General features: G+C 72.6%; 4 protein-coding genes across 4 annotated transcripts in view; 2 read left to right on the top strand and 2 right to left on the bottom strand.

The window, feature by feature from the left end:
• The window catches only part of LOC135311802 (SCO-spondin-like), a 40,128-nt gene extending 37,537 nt beyond the window's left edge, over positions 1-2,591 (bottom strand). Inside the window, 8 exon segments of the mRNA XM_064441841.1 lie at positions 186-344; positions 451-553; positions 746-957; positions 1,039-1,209; positions 1,299-1,381; positions 1,496-1,708; positions 1,837-1,957; positions 2,109-2,591. Coding sequence (XP_064297911.1) covers positions 186-344; positions 451-553; positions 746-957; positions 1,039-1,209; positions 1,299-1,381; positions 1,496-1,708; positions 1,837-1,916 — 1,021 coding nt within the window. The 5' untranslated portion in view covers positions 1,917-1,957; positions 2,109-2,591.
• A 1,550-nt stretch (positions 2,592-4,141) lies between these two features.
• ZNF467 (zinc finger protein 467) lies at positions 4,142-6,953 on the top strand. The gene is made up of 4 exons (XM_064445263.1): positions 4,142-4,213; positions 4,880-4,948; positions 5,083-5,166; positions 5,352-6,953. Exons 2-4 carry the CDS (start codon positions 4,921-4,923, stop codon positions 6,803-6,805), a joined length of 1,566 nt encoding a protein of 521 aa, XP_064301333.1. The 5' UTR covers positions 4,142-4,213; positions 4,880-4,920; the 3' UTR covers positions 6,806-6,953.
• Positions 6,954-10,149: 3,196 nt separating this feature from the next.
• LRRC61 (leucine rich repeat containing 61) lies at positions 10,150-13,090 on the top strand. Its single transcript, XM_064445277.1, has 2 exons — positions 10,150-10,190; positions 11,529-13,090. Exon 2 carries the CDS (start codon positions 11,564-11,566, stop codon positions 12,386-12,388), a length of 825 nt encoding a protein of 274 aa, XP_064301347.1. The 5' UTR covers positions 10,150-10,190; positions 11,529-11,563; the 3' UTR covers positions 12,389-13,090.
• A 275-nt stretch (positions 13,091-13,365) lies between these two features.
• RARRES2 (retinoic acid receptor responder 2) lies at positions 13,366-15,353 on the bottom strand. The gene is made up of 5 exons (XM_064445282.1): positions 15,049-15,353; positions 14,358-14,462; positions 13,988-14,092; positions 13,760-13,889; positions 13,366-13,541 (listed from the first exon to the last, which is right to left on the bottom strand). Exons 1-4 carry the CDS (start codon positions 15,211-15,213, stop codon positions 13,776-13,778), a joined length of 489 nt encoding a protein of 162 aa, XP_064301352.1. The 5' UTR covers positions 15,214-15,353; the 3' UTR covers positions 13,366-13,541; positions 13,760-13,775.
• Between the last annotated feature and the right edge of the window lie 3,781 nt (positions 15,354-19,134).

Genomic DNA, 19,134 nt, shown 5'->3' with positions numbered 1-19,134 from the left:
ATCCCATCCCCATCCCCATCCCCATCCCCATCCCCATCCCCATCCCATCCCATCCCATCCCCATCCCCATCCCATCCCCATCCCATCCCATCCCCATCCCACCCCCATCCCCATCCCATCCCATCCCCATCCCATGTCATCCCCATCCCCTTCCCCTCCGGCATTGCCGGTGAGGTGACACTTACCGGCAGGGTCGTCGTTGTAGGGCCCGCAGAGCCCCCGCGTGCCGCCCCGCAGCTCGGCGCTCACCGTCACGGTGACGGCCTGGCGCCCGTCCGAGGCCACCCGCACGCCCAGCCCGCTCGCCACGGCCACCCAGTCGCCCAGCCACGTGACGCCGATCCCTGCCGGCACCGCGCCGCGCGGCTCAGCGTGGCACGGGGACGGGGGGTGGGGACCCAGGAGCCCCGGCGCGGCGGCAGCGGGCACGGAGCACCCCGCCGCCCTCACCGTTGCGCAGGTACGGCTGTCCCTCCGGCACCGCCGCGCCGTTCACGGAGACGTTTCGGCCCCGGGCCTCCACCGTGTCCATCCCGAAGGTCATGTGCAGCGCCTGCGGCAGCGCCGCATCAGCCGGGGCCGGCGGCCACGGACGCCCGGGGACACCGCGGCCGCGCCGTGCCGTGGGGGCAGACCGATGGCCCCCGCTGCCCCCGGAGCCGCCGCCACGGCGGGAGCCGAGACCCCGGCCGGGCTCCCCCTCCGCCCCGCCACGAATGCCCCCCACCACGGCGGTGGCCGGTACCCGGGGGTTGCCGGCAGCGATGGCGATGGCCCAGGTGCCGGTGGCGGCGGCGGCCAGGCTGTAGGAGCACTCGCCGGAGAAGTGGAAGTGGCGCCCGTCGAAGGTGCGGTAGCGGGACCCGGCCCAGGTGAGGCAGCTGGCCAAGGGACCCCGGTGCCGGGCGGCCGCTCCATGCAGCGCCGCAGCAGGCATCGGCCACGGGGACGGCTCTCCTGCGGCAGGGAGGTGACGCCGCTCAGGAAATGACCCCCTGTGGGTCCCCCCACGTCCCCCCCTGGGGTCCCCGGACCCACCGGCGAGGGGCAGGCGGGTGCAGGCGACGCAGGGCGCGGCGGTGCCGTTCCTCCAGCTGTGTCCCCAGGGGTGCCGGCAGCACTCGGCCAGGCTCATGGCGGAGAGGTTGCGGCTGCCGGCGGCGTCCTGGCACCGCCACGTGCCATAGCAGCGCCCCAGCGAGCCTTCGCCTGCCGCACAGGGATGCGCCTCGTCTCCGCCGGCGAGCACCGGGCGCTCGGCACCGGCGGTGCCACCATGCCGCGCTGCCCGCCCCTACCTTCGGTGCAGTGGGGCCCGCTCCAGCCCTGGCAGCAGGCGCGCACCGTGCGGTTCCACACCACCGGCCGCATCTCCGGGGGTCTGCAGGGCAGGGGGAGCCGCGGCGTCACGGAGGAATCGGGGGGCACACGGTGCGGGGATGGGTACCCGGCGTCGCCCCCGTGCCGCGCACCGCAGGCCCCCACCGGCGCTCACCTGTAGATGTAGCAGAGCAGGGCGCCGGCGCCGGGCTGGGCGTCGCGGTGGGGCTCACCGCGGTCCCCGCCGTAGGCCTGGCGCATGCGGTCCCGGTCGATGCGCCATCCCGCCAGGCTGTAGTGGTAGAGGCTGGCGCAGGGCACCGCGTCCTCGCGCCGCGGCGTCACCTCTTCCTCTGCCGTCACCTGCACCGTCCGCTCGCACCACCGCCTGCCGCCGCACCCAGTCACCCGCGGCGCCGGCGCCCATCCCGCTCCCCCAAACCCAGCGGGGGCCGGGGTCCCGCCGCCGTACCCCGGCACGGGGATGCGGTGCGGCCTTCGCCACGGAGGACTCACCCGGTGGCCGCCTCCGCCGCGGCTGCCCAGAGCAGGAGGGAGGCCAGGACCCGGCCGGGAACCCGCAGCCCCCCGGCCATGCCGCACCGTACCCCGGCTGCACCGTGCCGCGCCGGCCACCCTGGCGGGGGACCCCCGCGTTACCGGCGGGGCAGGAGGTGGCGGGGTGGCCGCGGTGGGGACGGGGGGACACGGGCAGGGACCGTCCCCAGCCCCCCAGGATGGGGGCCACCCTGGGACAGTGTTCACCCCCCCACCCTGGCCCCTCTTACCCCGGGGCCGCCCGGACACCCGCTCTCCGCCCAGGCGCCGCCGCCGCCCCCCGAACCTCTCGCGGCGCACCCCGAGGGACCCCGGGATTTATGGGGTGTGCGCGGTGGCGCGGGTCAGCTGCGGGGACGCCGATTGGTCCCAGCTGCCGGCTGAGGGGGGGGGCCCCCCACCGGACCCCCCCATCGCCCCGTTGCCAGGGCAAACCCCTCAGGACTGCGCTGGGGGGGCCGGATCCGGAGCGGGGGCGCATCCGGCATCCAGCACATCTTGGGATTAGGGATTAGGGCTCTGCCCCCCACGGCTGGGCCCCGCCCCCCACGCGGATGTGCCGTGACCCCCATGTCCTGGTCCTGCTCCCCCACCCAGGAATGGTGGGGGGACCCTGGGCCCACGGGAAGGGCCCCCCGGGGGACCCAGGGACACCCCGGAGCTGCCCCACAGCAGTGTCCCCCCCCATCCCTGTCCTGTGTGTCTGCCTCCATATCCCCCCTCCATCCCCACGGCCATGTGCTCCCGTGTCCCCCAGTGTCCCCCCATGTCCCCCCGTCCCGTATCCCCACGCCCCACCCGGACCCGGTGGGGGGGGTTCTCCAGGGGGGTGACACTGGGCAGGTGACACGGGGGGTGACACAGGGGGGTGACACAGGGGGGTGACAGAGGGCGTGGTACGGGGGTGACATGGGGTGACACGGGGGCAACACGGGGGGTGACACAGGGGACGACACGGGGGGGTGTCACGGGGGGGTGACGGGGGTGACAGAGGGCGTGACACGGGGGTGACACAGGGGGTGACACGGGGGGGTGACACGGGGGGGTGACAGGGGGTGACACAGGGGGTGACACGGGGGGGTGACACGGGGGGGTGACAGGGGGTGACACAGGGGGTGACACGGGGGGGTGACACGGGGGGGTGACAGGGGGTGACACAGGGGGTGACACGGGGGGTGACACGGGGGGGTGACACGGGGGGGTGACACAGGGGGTGACACGGGGGTGGCACGGGGGGGTGACAGGGGGTGACACAGGGGGTGACACGGGGGGTGGCACGGGGGGGTGACACAGGGGGTGACACAGGGGGTGGCACGGGGGGTGACACAGGGGTGACACGGGGGGTGACAGGGGGTGACACAGGGGGTGACACAGGGGGTGGCACGGGGGGGTGACAGGGGGTGACACAGGGGGTGACACAGGGGGTGACACAGGGGGTGGCACGGGGGGTGGCACGGGGGGTGACACAGGGGGTGACACAGGGGGTGGCACGGGGGGGTGACAGGGGGTGACAGAGGGGGTGACACAGGGGGTGGCACGGGGGGGTGACAGGGGGTGACACAGGGGGTGACACGGGGGGTGGCACGGGGGGGTGACAGGGGGTGACACAGGGGGTGACACAGGGGGTGGCACGGGGGGTGACACGGGGGGTGGCACGGGGGGGTGACAGGGGATGACACAGGGGGTGGCACGGGGGGTGACACGGGGGGTGACAGGGGGTGACACAGGGGGTGACACAGGGGGTGACACAGGGGGTGGCACGGGGGGTGACACAGGGGGTGGCACGGGGGGGTGACAGGGGGTGACACAGGGGGTGGCACGGGGGGTGACACAGGGGGTGGCACGGGGGGGTGGCACGGGGGGTGACAGGGGGTGACACAGGGGGTGACACAGGGGGTGACACAGGGGGTGGCACGGGGGGTGGCACGGGGGGTGGCACGGGGGGGTGACAGGGGATGACACAGGGGGTGACACAGGGGGTGGCACGGGGGGTGACACAGGGGTGACACGGGGGGTGACAGGGGGTGACACAGGGGGTGACACAGGGGGTGACACAGGGGGTGACACGGGGGGGGAGACACGGCCCCAACTCGGCACGTGGGGGCGGGCGGAGGGCGGCGGCTCGTCCCGGTGCCCGGTGCCCCCCCCATCCCGGACGCCCCCGGCCCGGTGCCGGCGCCCGTGGGGGGGGTCCAGCCCCGGTGGCGCTGCCGGTGCCCCGGTGGCGGCGGGGGGGGGGCGGGCGGGGGAGCGGCGGGGGCGGGGACCGGGGGGGCGGGGGGACCGGCGGCCACCGCGGGCGGGGCGGGGCCGGGCGGCGGCGGCGGGGGAGCAGGTAGGGGCGGCGGGGGAGCCCCGGCCCCCGCCCCGAGGCCGCGGCGACGGGCGCGGCGGGGGGGGGCGGTGGTTTTGGGGAGCACCAAGGGCGGGGGGGGCACCGGGGGGGGCGGGGCAGGATGGCGGGGGTGGGGACGGGAAGGGCTTGTGGGGGGCTGTAGGGTGCCGGGGGGCCGGGGTGGGGACACCCCACGGGTGCCGGCGGCCGGTGGCCCCCCACCCCGGGGCGGGGGTCTCGGGGCTGGCCGGGGACCCCCGACCCTCCCCGCTTCCCCCTCCCCCCCCCCCCCCCCCGCGATCCCCCCCCCCCCCCCCCCCCGCCGGGGCTCTGCAGGGCGGGCGGCGGGGGTCGGGGTTCCCTGGGCGGCCCCCCCGCGGCCCCCCGCCGTTCCTCCCCAGCCCCACCGAGCGCCGACCCTCGCCGGAGCCGCACCACGAGGGAGAGCTTCGACGCCCCGTGAGCCCGGTGGTCCCCGCGCCGCTCCCGCCACCCCCCGGGACGGGACCCCCGCAGCCCCCAGTCCCAGGGACAGGCGAGGTGCGGGGTGGGCAGCCGCCCATCCCCGTGGCCGCAGGGTTTTGGGTGCCGGGGGGACGGGGAGAGGGAGGCGTGGGTGCCGGTGGGGTGCCGCGGCGGGGGGTCAGCCGGGTCCCGTCCCCCCAGGTTCCCCCGTGGCCCAGCCAGAGCCGGACCCGCTGGCCGAGATGGAGGCGCCGGGCTGCGACGGCTCAGGTGGGTGCCAAGGCGGTCCCGCCCGTCCCCCTGCCCGTCCCCGCGCTCCCAGGGGTCTCCCGGGGTCCCGGCAGGGCGAGGGGCCGTCCCGGAGCCGGGGGGGGACCCTGGCTTTGCCCCCTTTCTCTTCCCAGCGCGGCTGCTGGTCCCCAAGGCGGAGGCGATCGGCGAGGGCGAGGAGCCGGGGGCCGCCGTGGAGCCGGAGCACGGATGCCCAGGTGAGGGCACGCGCTGGCACCGCCGGCACACGGCAAACCCGCCGTGCCCCCCACAGCCCCCCCGGCCGCTGGGGCCGTGCGGTGCCGGTCGCTCCGTCCCCGGTGCCGGAGCCACCCGTCCTTGGCGTGAGGCGCGCCGGGGGGAGCGCCCACGTGCCCACCGCCCCGCCGTGTGTGCCCTGCAGAGGACTGGCTGGTGAGGAAGGTGAAGGTGGAGGAGGAGTACGAGGAGTGGCCGGCCAGCCCCGGCGCTGAAGCCCTGCTGGCAGGGCAGCCCCCGGCCGGCGTCTTCCCCCATGCCGCCGGCGCGCCGGACTGCCTGGGCGCCTGCAAAGCGGAGCAGCCGTGCCCGGAGGAGCTGGGCTACGGCGCGCTGCCCGCCTTCGCCCTGCCGCCGTGGCCGCTGCTGGGCCAGAGCCCGGCCGGCGCCGAGGGCTGCGAGCACTGCTTCCAGGCTCGGCTCAGCCTGCCGCCGCCGGCGGGCGAGGGCGAACCGCGGCCCTGCGGGGGCTGCGGGACCCCGGCCCCCCCGCGCCCCTTCGCCTGCGCCCAGTGCGGGAAGGGCTTCGGGAAGAAGGCGCACCTGACCCGGCACCTGCGGGTGCACACGGGCGAGCGGCCCTTCCCCTGCGGCCAGTGCGGCCGCCGCTTCCGCCAGAAGATCCACCTGCGCTCCCACCAGAAGACGCACACGGGCGAGCGGCCCTTCCCCTGCGCCGAGTGCGGCCGCCGCTTCCGCAAGAAAACCCACCTGGTGCGGCACCAGCGCACCCACACCGGCGAGCGCCCCTTCCCCTGCGCCCGCTGCGGCCGCCGCTTCGCCCACAAGCAGCACCTCCTGCGGCACCAGCAGCTGCACGCCGAGCCGGCGCCGGGGGACGGCGCCGGGGCGCTCCCCGCCGAGCAGAAACCCTTCCCCTGCCCCGAGTGCGGGAAGAGCTTCAGCTGGAAGAAGAACCTGGCGTCCCACCGCCGGCTGCACCGGGAGGGCCGACCCTTCGCCTGCGCCGAATGCGGCCGCGGCTTCAGCGACAAGCGGCACCTGACGGCGCATCTGCGGGGGCACATGGGGCTGAAGCCCTACGCCTGCCCCCACTGCGAGAAGACCTTCAGCCACAAGCCCAACCTCACCACGCACCAGCGCACCCACACCGGCGAGCGCCCCTTCGCCTGCCCGCACTGCGCCCGCGGCTTCGCCCACAACCAGCACCTGCTGCGGCACCTGCGGGTGCACACCGGCGAGCGCCCCTTCGCCTGCCCCCAGTGCGGCCGCTGCTTCAGCTCCCGGCCCAACCTCATCGCCCACGCCAAGGCGCACGCCGGCGCCCGGCCCTTCGCCTGCGAGCAGTGCGGCCGCGGCTTCAGCCGAAAGTCCCACCTGGCCCGGCACCAGGCGGTGCACACCGGCACCCGGCCCCACGCCTGCGCCCAGTGCGGCAAGCGCTTCAGCTCCAAGACCAACCTGGTGCGGCACCAGGCGGTGCACACGGGCCACCGGCCCTACATCTGCACCCAGTGCGGCAAGAGCTTCAGCCGCAAAACCCATCTGCTGCGCCACGAGCGCACCCACGCCGCCGCCGCCGCCTCGTCCCGGCAGAGCTGGCCGGCCCCCGCCGCCCCGGCCCCCGCCGCCCTCTGAGCACCGGGGGCTGAGCACCGGGACGTGCTGGGGGGGGCCCCGGCGGCTCCCAGCGATGCTCGTGCCCTCGGCGCCCTTCCCCGCGCCGGGGACCCTCGGCTGCCGAACGGCCGCTCTCCCGCTGCCCGCCGCGGCACACGGCACCGAGAGCGGCTTCCACGGGTGCCGGCGGCGACGTGGCCGGGGGGAAAACCTCAGCTCTGAGACGCTCTTAGAAAGCTCCGAGCGAGGGCCGGCCCGCGCCAAGCCCGGGGGTGCCGGGGGAGCCCCACGGCGATGCCGGGCGGCGGGGCTGCGTGTGGGGTGCTGCCATGTGCGGTGGGGCACCGACCCGCCGGGGCTGGCAGGCACTGCCGTGGTAGGAACGAGCCAAAACTGCCAATAAACCGACTTTTGTCAAACTTTCCTTGGGGCCAAGCGGGAGCTGCACCGCGGGGGCGAGAAGGGTGGCGTGGGGTGGCAGAGCCGCGGTGCCGCCGGGCCAGGGCTGGGAGGCTGCTCGGGGCCGAAGCAGCCGGGGCCAGTGTCCGACACTGGGATTGGGGGCTGCGGCACAGCCACGGCACGGGGGTGTCAGCGGGGACACCGGGCACAGGGGGGCTGCGGCACAGCCACGGCACGGGGGTGTCACCGGGGACACCGGGCACAGGGGGCTGCGGCACAGCCGTGGCTCAGGGGTGTCACCGGGGACACCGGGCACAGGGGGGCTGCGGCACAGCCGTGGCACGGGGGTGTCACCGGGGACACCGGGCACAGGGGGGCTGCGGCACAGCCACGGCACGGGGGTGTCAGCGGGGACACCGGGCACAGGGGGGTGCGGCACAGCCGTGGCTCAGGGGTGTCACCGGGGACACCGGGCACAGGGGGGTGCGGCACAGCCGTGGGACGGGGGTGTCAGCGGGGACACCGGGCACAGGGGGGCTGCGGCACAGCCACGGCACGGGGGTGTCACCGGGGACACCGGGCACAGGGGGGCTGCGGCACAGCCACGGCACGGGGGTGTCACCGGGGACACCGGGCACAGGGGGGCTGCGGCACGGGGGTGTCACCGGGGACACCGGGCACAGGGGGGCTGCGGCACAGCCATGGCTCAGGGGTGTCACCGGGGACACCGGGCACAGGGGGGCTGTGGCACGGGGGTGTCAGCGGGGACACCGGGCACAGGGGGGCTGCGGCACAGCCGTGGGACGGGGGTGTCAGCGGGGACACCGGGCACAGGGGGGCTGCGGCACAGCCACGGCACGGGGGTGTCACCGGGGACACCGGGCACAGGGGGGCTGCGGCACAGCCACGGCACGGGGGTGTCACCGGGGACACCGGGCACAGGGGGGCTGCGGCACGGGGGTGTCACCGGGGACACCGGGCACAGGGGGGCTGTGGCACGGGGGTGTCACCGGTGACACCGGGCACAGGGGGGCTGCGGCACAGCCATGGCTCAGGGGTGTCACCGGGGACACCGGGCACAGGGGGGCTGTGGCACGGGGGTGTCAGCGGGGACACCGGGCACAGGGGGGTGCGGCACAGCCGTGGGACGGGGGTGTCAGCGGGGACACCAGGCACAGGGGGGCTGCGGCACAGCCGTGGCATGGGGGTGTCAGCGGGGACACCGGGCACAGGGGGGTGCGGCACAGCCACGGCACGGGGGTGTCACCGGGGACACCGGGCACAGGGGGGTGCGGCACAGCCGTGGGACGGGGGTGTCAGCGGGGACACCAGGCACAGGGGGGCTGCGGCACAGCCGTGGCTCGGGGGTGTCACCGGGGACACCGGGCACAGGGGGGGCTGCGGCACAGCCGTGGCTCGGGGGTGTCAGCGGGGACACCGGGCACGGGGGGGCTGCGGCACAGCCACGGCACGGGGGTGTCACCGGTGACACCGGGCACAGGGGGGCTGCGGCACAGCCACGGCACGGGGGTGTCAGCGGGGACACCGGGCACAGGGGGGCTGCGGCACAGCCGTGGCTCGGGGGTGTCAGCGGGGACACCGGGCACGGGGGGGCTGCGGCACAGCCACGGCACGGGGGTGTCACCGGTGACACCGGGCACAGGGGGGCTGCGGCACAGCCACGGCACGGGGGTGTCACCGGGGACACCGGGCACAGGGGGGTGCGGCACAGCCGTGGGACGGGGGTGTCAGCGGGGACACCGGGCACAGGGGGGCTGCGGCACAGCCGTGGCTCGGGGGTGTCACCGGGGACACCGGGCACAGGGGGGGCTGCGGCACAGCCGTGGCTCGGGGGTGTCAGCGGGGACACCGGGCACGGGGGGGCTGCGGCACAGCCACGGCACGGGGGTGTCACCGGGGACACCGGGCACAGGGGGGCTGCGGCACAGCCACGGCACGGGGGTGTCAGCGGGGACACCGGGCACAGGGGGGGCTGCGGCACAGCCACGGCACGGGGGTGTCACCGGGGACACCGGGCACAGGGGGGCTGCGGCACAGCCACGGCACGGGGGTGTCACCGGTGACACCGGGCACAGGGGGGCTGCGGCACGGGGGTGTCAGCGGGGACACCAGGCACAGGGGGGCTGCGGCACAGCCACGGCACGGGGGTGTCAGCGGGGACACCGGGCACGGGGGGGCTGCGGCACAGCCACGGCACGGGGGTGTCACCGGTGACACCGGGCACAGGGGGGCTGCGGCACGGGGGTGTCAGCGGGGACACCGGGCACAGGGGGGGCTGCGGCACAGCCACGGCACGGGGGTGTCAGCGGGGACACCGGGCACAGGGGGGTGCGGCACAGCCACGGCACGGGGGTGTCACCGGGGACACCGGGCACAGGGGGGTGCGGCACAGCCGTGGCTCGGGGGTGTCACCGGGGTCATCGGAGCCCCCCGGCACCTCTGCCACCACCGCGCTCCCTGGGCCGTTCACGGCGGTGGGGCCTGAGCTCCCTGGTGAGAGGCCTGGAGCACCCGGCGGCCTCCTGTCTGTCCGTCCGTCTGTCAGACCTGTGTCTGTCTGTCCAGCGTGTGTCTCTCTGTCTGTCTCCTCCCTCTGTCCCATCCATCAGCCCTGCTTTCCTTCCATCCCCTCCTCCCTCTGTCCGTCCATCCCTCCGTCCATCTCTGTCCGTCTGTCCCTGCTCCGGCAGTGCCGTGGGGCTGGAGTAGGGGGGTGACCCCGTGTCGGGGGGTCGCACACGGGGGGGGGGGGCCCGGCCTGGTGCGGCTGGGGGGGGGCGGAGAGTGCACACGCGTGTGCACGTGCCCGTGTGCCGGGGGGGTCCCGGACCCGGTCCCGGTGGGGTCCCGGTGGGGTCCCGATCCCGGGGCGGGGGGGGGAGCGAGGGGGGGAGCGAGGGGGGCGGGGCTGGGGGCGGCCGCTCGGTCGCCATGGCAACGCGGGGGCGGGGCCGCGGGGGCCGCCGGGAGCCGCCGGGCGGTGAGCGCGGGGGAGGGGTTCGGGGGCACCGGGGGGGCGGGGGGATGGGGGCGCGGCGGGGGGTCCGGGGGTAACCGGGGGGCAGCGGTGCGGGGGCAGGTCCGGGTCTTGGGGGGGGTGAGGCCCCCCCAGGGGCTCTGGGCCCCACGCGTGTCCCTGCGCCCCCAGCGCCCCCCACGGGCACCGTGTCCCCCCCGTGTCCCCGCACCCCGGGACCCCCCACGGGTGATCTGTGCCAGGCCCCCCCCCAGCCGGGCCCTGTGGACCCCCACACTTGGGGGACCCGGGGGACACAGAGGGGTCTTGGGGTAGACAGGGGTGGTACTGGGGAGATGGGGAGGGTCTTGGGGGACACGGGGGCTCCTGGGGATATGGGGGGTCCTGAGGGACATGGGGGGGATCTTGGGGGACACGGGGGGTCCTGGGGACACGAGGGGGGATCCTGAGGGACACAGAGGGGTCTTGGGGGAGACAGGGGTGGTACTGGGGAGATGGGGGGTCTTGGGGGACACGGGGTGGGTCCTGGGGATATGGGGGGTCCTGAGGGACATGGGGGGGATCTTGGGGGACACGGGGGGTCCTGGGGACACGAGGGGGGATCCTGAGGGACACAGAGGGGTCTTGGGGGAGACAGGGGTGGTACTGGGGAGATGGGGGGTCTTGGGGGACACGGGGTGGGTCCTGGGGATATGGGGGGTCCTGAGGGACATGGGGGGGATCTTGGGGGACACGGGGGGTCCTGGGGACACGAGGGGGGATCCTGAGGGACACAGAGGGGTCTTGGGGGAGACAGGGGTGGGTCCTGGGGAGATGGGGGGTCTTGGGGGACGCGGGGTGGGTCCTGGGGATATGGGGGGTCCTGAGGGACATGGGGGGGATCTTGGGGGACACAGGGGGTCCTGGGGACACGAGGGGGGATCCTGAGGGACACAGAGGGATCTTGGGGGAGACAGGGGTGGTACTGGGGAGATGGGGGGTCTTGGGGGACACGGGGTGGGTCCTGGGGATATGGGGTTCCTGGGGAACACGGGAGGGTCCTGGGAGACACAGGAGAGTCCTGGGGGACAGAGTGGGGTCCTGGGGGACACAGGGGGTCCTGGGGTACATGGGAGGGGATCCTGGGTGACATGGCACGGTCCTGGGGGACACAGGGGGACCCTAGGGAACACAGGGGGCTCCTGGGGGACATGGGAGGGGATCCTGGGGGACACGGGGTGGTCCTGGGGGACACAGGGGGATCTCGGGGGAGACAGGGGTGGTACTGGGGGATATGGGGGGGTCCTGGGGACCACAGAGCCACCCCGCTTCAGGACCTGACCCCCGTCCCTCTCCCTGCAGGAGCCGAGCAGATCCGGGGTCCCCCACCGGCCAGGATGGAGGGGCGCGGGGAGGCGTGCGAGCAGGAGGAGGAGGAGGAGGAGGAGGAGGAGGAGGAGGAGGAGGAAGGTGGGGTGCGGATCACCCCCCAGCTGCTGAAGGCCAGCACCGGGGAGTTCGCCCTGGAGTCCATCCTGCTGCTGCGGCTGCGGGGCCGCGGCATCGCCCACCTGGGCTGCCTGGGCGACTGCGCCAACCTGGAGTGGCTGGACCTCTCCGGCAACGCCATCGCCCAGCTGGGGCCGCTGGCCGCCCTCAAGTCCCTCGCCGTCCTCAACCTCTCCCGCAACCGCGTGGCCAGCCTGGAGCCGCTCGGCTCCTGCCGCAACCTGCAGAGCCTCAACGTGGCCGGTAACCGCGTGAGCAGCCTGCAGCAGCTGCGCTGCCTGACGGGGCTGCGGCGCCTCGAGAGCCTGCGCCTGCGCGACCCCCTCGCCCGCCTCGCCAACCCGCTCTGCGCCGCGCCGGCCTACCGCGCCGCCCTGGCCGACATGTTCCCCGGCCTCAAAGCCATCGACGGCGAGCGGGTATCCGGCCGCGGCAGCGAGCTCTACCAGCTCTGCCGCGATCTCGACACCTCGCTGGGACGCGGCGCCGGTGGGGCCGGCACCGAACCGCCCGGTGCGGCTCAGCCCTGGGTGGAGGCGGGTTTCTGGGAGCCGCGGCCGCCCCGGCGCAGCTCCATCATGGAGGAGGCCTACAAGCAGTTCGGGGAGGTGCTGCAGGAATGCCGGGAGCTGAGCCGGCGCGCCGACGACACCATCGCCCAGGCCGAGCGGGCGCTGGGCGGCCGCCCCGACCCCAACTCCTATGTCTTCTGAGCCGCGAGACCCCCCCCGCCAGGTCCCACGAGAGGAGACCCCCCCCCAGCCCCGGGCCACCACCATCCAGCCTGGCCTCGCCGGAGGGATGCCGGAGCAGCCGGGGGGAACCCGGCCTTGCTGAAGGGCTGGGGGGCTGCCTGAGCCCCCGGAGCAGCACCCCACACGGCTGGGGGTGCCCCGGCTGGCCCCCTGGGTGCTCCATCACCTTGGGGGCTCCGGGGTGGGAAATGCGGGCTCTGGGATGGGAAATGTGGGGTCCTGGATGGGAAATGGGAGCTCTGGGATGGGAAATGGGGGGTCCTGGATGGGAAATGGGAGCTCTGGGATGGGAAATGGGGGGTCCTGGATGGGAAATGGGAGCTCTGGGATGGGAAATGGGGGGTCCTGGATGGGAAATGGGAGCTCTGGGATGGGAAATGGGGGGTCCTGGATGGGAAATGGGAGCTCTGGGATGGGAAATGTGGGGTCCTGGATGGGAAATGGGAGCTCTGGGATGGGAAATGGGGGGTTCTGGATGGGAGAGGGGGGCGCTGGGATGGGAAATGGGAGCTCCAAGATGGGAAATGGGGGTCCCTGTCCCCTGCAGAGCTGCAGCAGGAGCAGAGATTCTCTCATGCACCTTGGAGCCATTGCTGAGCTCTCCAGCTTGGAGGAGAGACGGGACAGGGGGATACTGGGGGGGCACCGTGGGGACGGGGGGGCACATGCAGTAAAGGTGTATCCTCAGAGATCCCTCTCTGCTGCTTTGTCCCAGGCCCCGAGGAGTCAGGGGGGGACCCGCCTCTCCCCACTGCTCTGCCTGGACCTGCCGCGTCCCCATCCCTCCTCCTGGGCTGGGGACGATGGGCAGGGGGTGACACCCGGGGAGGGGGAGCTGGCATGGGGCCCCCCCAGAGCTGGGGGGACGTGGAGGGCTGAAGCCACCACACCACACCCCCACGGTGGTCCCCGGCGGGAATAACAGCGACAACAGCGGGAGCCAGAGCCGGGGTTTTACTGGTGAGCTGGGGGGCAGGCGGTGGGGGGGAACAGGGACGCCTCCGGGACCCTCCTTTGGTGATGCAGTGCTGGGGGGTGGCAAGCGGGGCGGGGGGCCGGGCTGGTCCCCCCGGGACAGCGTCCATCTGCTGGGGCTGCTGGCGGTGGTGGCCTGAAGAGGGGACACAGAGAGGGGCTGGCTGTGGGAGGAGACCCCCCAAGCTTGTCCCTGTCCCCAGACCCAGCCGGAGGCGTCCCCGGTGGGGGGGGGTGTTCTCCTGGCCAAGGACAGTCCCCAGCGCTTGGGGGGGGTCCCACCGGCGCCGGGGGGTGCCGGAGCTCTGCCGGCGGGAGAGGGCCGCGTGTCCCCGACCCGTCCCCGGCACGTACCGCGTGGGGCCGTCCCCTAGACCGGCAGCCCCTTGGAGAAGGCGTACATGCCGGGGAGGTAGAGCGCGTCCGTCGCCTTGCCGGCCTCCTCCACCGCCCTGCACTCCGCTTCGTCTCGCTGTTTGATCTCCTGCGGGGCAGAGCGGGCGGGTCGGCACCCACCACGGCACCGCGAGGGGCCCGGCGGCCAGCGGGGACCCCTGTGCCGGTGCCCGGGGGTCCGCTCACCTTCACCGCCAGGTGATGGCTGGGGCCGCAGTTCTGGTACTTGTCCAGCACCTTGGGGACATCGCCGCCGTCAAACTTGTAGCAAGCCAGGCAGGTTGGCTTCCTCTGGGGTGAGAGCATGGCCTGTCACCACCCGGGACCCCTGGGACCCCTGGCAGGTCCCGGCCAGCCCCCTGCCAGGCCTGGGGACGTCCCTGCCGCTCGCCGTGGGGTGGCAGGACGGCAGCGCCGGGCACGGCCACGAACCGTCGTCGCCTCCCTGGCACACACGGCGGCGGGATGGTGGGGGGTCCGGGGGAGGCGGAGGTGCCGTGGCCCCGCGGGACGTGGCCCCGAGGAGGGGGGACGCCGTCCGGCAGCCCCGACTCACCCGGTTCTCCACGGTCCTGCAGTTGTGCCGCTGCGGTGCCCTCTTCCTGCAGGCCGTCTGCACCAGGCTGACCCGCAGCTGGACGAACGTCCCTGAGGGGTCTTCCTGGGGGGAGAGGGTCACCCCATCAGCTTGGGGGGGGACGCAGGGCGGCCAGCACGGGTGCGACGCCGACCCCGCACCGGGGGCTGCTCGGTGAGGCGGCCGCAGGGGTACATCCAGCCCCGGGGAACAACCGCGCCCGGACCCCACACGGAGGGTCCCAATGTGGGCGAGCGGCCCCAGTCGGAGGGTCCCCGGAGCCCCCAGCCCCTCCCGAGGAACCGTCACGTCCGAGCCGCCGCCGCCGTCGGTGCTCCCGGCTGCCCCGCGATGGCCATCGGCCAGCGGTCGCTCGCCCCACGGTTAATGGGTAGCTGAGCTCCGCCACCCCCTGCCTGCGTGCCCCCTGTGACCCCTGTGCCGTGCCACGCCGGTGGGGCCGTCCCCACGCCCAGCCGCCCACCGCCCCCTCCTCGGTGACGGCCCGACCCCCCTCCCCGCCGCCCCCCCTGCCCTGCCCGTTCCCGCCGACGCCGGGCCAAGGCCTCGGCCGCCATCTCGTCCCTCCCCGCGGCACCAGCCACCGCGCACACACCCCCCGCCCCCTCCGCGGGGGTCCGAGGGCACCCGCAGCCCCCCCGGCGCTCACCCGCTCCACAGCCCCTTCCACCGCCTGCTCCTTGAAGATGTGCTGCACGTTGCTGCGGCTGTGGAAATACTCCAGCACCTCCCTCACCACCCGCCGCTGCAGCGGGGACTGGCTGGCGGCGGCCAGGGCCACCAAGCCCAGGCAAAGGGCTAGCGGGAACCTCATCCCTGCGGTGGGGGGCTGCCGGGGCTGCCTGACCCCAGAGAGCCTCGCCGATCGACCAGCTGGTGGTTTTGGTCTCTCATTAACCGATTTCCTGGAAACTGCCCTTTTTTCCGCCCCCGGGCTGGCCCCGCAGGCTGCTTGCGCGGTGTGTCCCCCCCCACTCCGGCACGGCCCCTCCGGCATGGCCACGGGGAGGAGGGGCTGGACACGGCCACCACCGGCAGCCGGCCGTCACGCGTGCGGGCCGGAGGGGATGCCGGCGTCGCCCCGGGCCCACCGGCAGCCTCGCGCCCCCCGGGATGGGGTGCCGAGGGGCCGGGAGGGGAGCCGGGCAGAGGGGCGGCTCGGGCGCGGGGCCGGCAGCCCTTGGCAAGCGGCCGAACGTCACCGCCGCTGGCACGGGGACCTCGGGGAGGCTCCTCTCCCCCGGGACACGGGGCCACACAGCGTGCCGGGGAGGGAGGTGCCGCTGCCGGGGGGGTGCTGGGTCTCCCCCAGCCCGCACGGCTTGGCCGGGCCGCCGGCTGAGCGGGGACGCCTCCCAGGCCATGCAACACCCGCAGCACACGGACGGCAAATGAATGGCGCCCGTGTCCGGGCTGGGGGTCCCGCACCCCCCCGGTCTCCCCCCGTGGCCCCACCAGCCTTCCCATGTGCCGCTGTCGGGGTCCCAACGCCCAGTTGCACCCGAAAGCTGCCAGCCCTCCCTTTGGGGGGGTCTGTGGGGTCCTGGGAGTGGGAGGTGGGAGATGGTGGGTGTTGGGGGTGATGGTGGGGGACACAAAAGTCCCCAGAACTTGGCTTGGATGGGTGTACGCTCCGCTGGGTTAAAAAAACTGGCTGGTGGCCGAGCCCAGAGAGCTGTGGTGACGGAGCTAACCCCAGCTGGGGGCCGGTCACGAGCGGGGCTCCCCGGGGCTCGGTGTCGGGGCCCGTCTTGTTTAATGTCTTTATCAGTGATCTGGGTGAGGGGATCGAGGGCACCCTCAGGGAGTTGCAGGTGACACCGAACTGGGCGGGAGTGTCGATCTGCTGGAGGGCAGGGAGGCTCTGCAGAGGGACCTGCACAGGCTGCATCGATGGGCCGAGGGCAATTCATAGAATCACAGAATGGTTTGGGTGGGAAGGGACCTTCCAAGGCCATCCAGGCCAACCCCCTGCAGCGAGCAGCGACATCTCCCACTAGATCAGGTGCTCAGAGCCCCGTCCAGCCTGGCCTTGAATGTTTCCAGGGATGGGGCATCTCCCACCTCTCTGGGCAACCTGGGCCAGGGTCTCACCACCCTCAGTGTAAAGAATTTCTTCCTTATATCCAGTGTAAATCTACCCTCCTTTAGTTTAAAACCATCACCCCTTGGCCTGTCACAACAGGCCTTGCTAAAGAGGTCGCCCCCACCCTTCCCACAGCCCCCTTTAAGCCCTGGGAGGCCACAATAAGGTCTCCCCGCAGCTTCTCTCCCCCAGGCTGCACAACCCCAGCTCTCCCAGCCCGGCCTCGCAGCAGAGGGGCTCCAGCCCCCGGAGCATTTCTGTGCCCCCTCTGGCCCCGCTCCAGCAGCCCCGTGTCTGTCCCGTGCTGAGGAGCCCCGAGCTGGAGGCGGCGCTGCAGGGGGGTCTCACGGAGCGGGGCAGAGGGGCAGGACCCCCTCCCTCGCCCTGCTGCCCGCGCTGCTGGGGATGCAGCCCAGGGCACGGCTGGCTCTCTGGGCTGTGAGCACACATGGCCGGCTCGTGTCCAGCTTTTCACCCCCCAGCACCCCCAAGTCCTTCTCCGCAGGGCTGCTCCCCATCCCCCCATCCCCCAGCCTGTGTTGGTACCGGGGGCTGCCCCGACCCAGGGGCAGGACCTTGCCCTTGGCCTTGCTGAACCTCAGGAGGCTCTCCCAGGCCCCCTCTCCCGCATGTCCAGGTCCCTCTGGATGACATCCCGTCCTTCTGGCGGGTCACCTGCCCCGCTCAGCTTGGTGTCATCTGCAAACTTGCTGAGGGTAGACATGGTCCCGCTGTCTAAGTCGTTGATGAAGACACTAAACAGCACCGGTCCCAGTACGGACCCATCGTGGTTCGGCCCCAGTCGGCAACTCAACACCCTGCAGCCGCTTGCTCACTTACCCCCACCCCTGTGGGACGGGGGAGAGAATCGGAAGAGCAAAAGAAAAAAAAAAGCTTGTGGGTTGGGATAAGAACAGTTTAATAAGTAAAATAAAATAATAATTATAATAATGACAATTATTATAATAATAACAATAATGATAATATAATAAAAAGGAAAAGGGAAAAATCCAGAAACACAAACGACACAACCGCTCACCACCCGCTGACCGACGCTGCCCGTCCCTGAGCCGCGACTGCTGCCTCCCTCCCCCGGCCAGCCCCTCCCAGGTAACCTACTGGGCACGATGTTGCATGATATGGCATATCCCTTTGGCCAGTTTTAATCTGCTCTCTCAGCTGTGCCCCCTCCCCTCCCGGCTGCTTGTGCCCCCAGCAGAGCGTGGGAAGCTGGAAAAGTCCTTGACTGGTACAAGCACTGCCCAGCAACAACAAAAACATCGGTGTGTTATCAGCCTTGTTTTCATACTAAGTCCAGAGCGCAGCGCCGGGCGAGCTGCAGTGGAGAAAATTAACTCTATCCCAGCTAAATCCCAAACACGATCCCACTGTCTGTCGTTGATGAAGACATTAAACAGCACCGGTCCCAGTACGGACCCCTGGGGGACACCACTCGTCACGCGTTGCCATCTGGACATCGAGCCGTTGACCACGACCCTCTGGATGTGACACCCAGCCAGTTCCTCACCCACCGAACAGTCCACCCAACAAATCAGTATCTCCCCAGTTTAGGGAGAAGGGTGCTGTGGGGGACTGTGTCGAAGGCCTTCCGCAAGCCCAGACATGACGCCTGCAGCTCTCCCCTTGCCCACTGATGCAGTCACTCCATCAGAGAAGGCCACTGGGTTGGTCAGGCAGGACTCACCCTTGCTGAAGCTGTGGTGGCTGCCCCGAGTCACCCCCCTTGTCCTCCATGTGCTGTAGCGGAGCTTGTAGGAGGGTCTGCTCCATGGCCTTCCCCGGCACAGAGCTGAGGCTGATGGGACAGGAGCTCCCCAGGTCCTCCTTTCTACCCTTTTTAAAGGTGGGCACAGTGTTTCCCTTCTTCCAGTCCCCAGGGACTTCACCTGACTGCCGTGACCCTTCAAATATCATGGGGAGTGCCCTAATGACTGCATCAGCCATTTCCCTCGGGGCTCTGGGATGTGTCTCGTCAGGTCCCATGGGCTGGTGTACGTCCAGGTTCCTCAGGCAGTCATGAACCTGACCTTCCCTTACAGCGGGAGGGGCTTTACCCCCCTGGCCTCCACCCCGCGGCCCCTCGGCTTGGGGGAGGAGGGGAGAGGTGACCGGGGGAGACTGGGGCAAAAAAGGTGTTGAGCACCTCAGCCTTCTCCTCGTCTGTTGATGCCAGGCCACCATTCCTGTTCATCGGGGGGTACGCTTCCTTTGACTTTCCCTTTCTGGTCCATGTACCTGTTGAGAACCCTTTACAGCATCACAGAATCGTAGGGGTTGGAAGGGGCCTCTGGAGATCGTCTTGTCCAACCCCCCCAGCTTCAGCAGGGGGCACAGGAGCCCATCCTTTCTTGTTATTCTTTGCATCCGTTGCCAACTGTACGAGGGCTAACAAGTCCAGTTGGGTGAGGTTTAACAAGGCCCAGGGCCGGGTCCTGCCCTCGGGTCACACCAGCCCCAGGCAGCGCCCCAGGCCTGGGGCAGAGGGGCTGGGAAGTGCCCGGCAGAGAAGGCCCTGGGGGTGCTGGCTGACAGCCGGCTGGGCATGAGCCAGCAGTGCCCGGGTGGCCAAGGAGGCCACCAGCCCCCGGGCTTGTGTCAGCACTGGGGTGGCCAGCAGGAGCCGGGCAG

Source organism: Phalacrocorax carbo, chromosome 2, assembly GCF_963921805.1.
Source record: "Phalacrocorax carbo chromosome 2, bPhaCar2.1, whole genome shotgun sequence".
Classification (NCBI taxonomy): Eukaryota; Metazoa; Chordata; class Aves; order Suliformes; family Phalacrocoracidae; genus Phalacrocorax; species Phalacrocorax carbo.
This window is presented reverse-complemented; position numbering and strand designations above follow the sequence as displayed.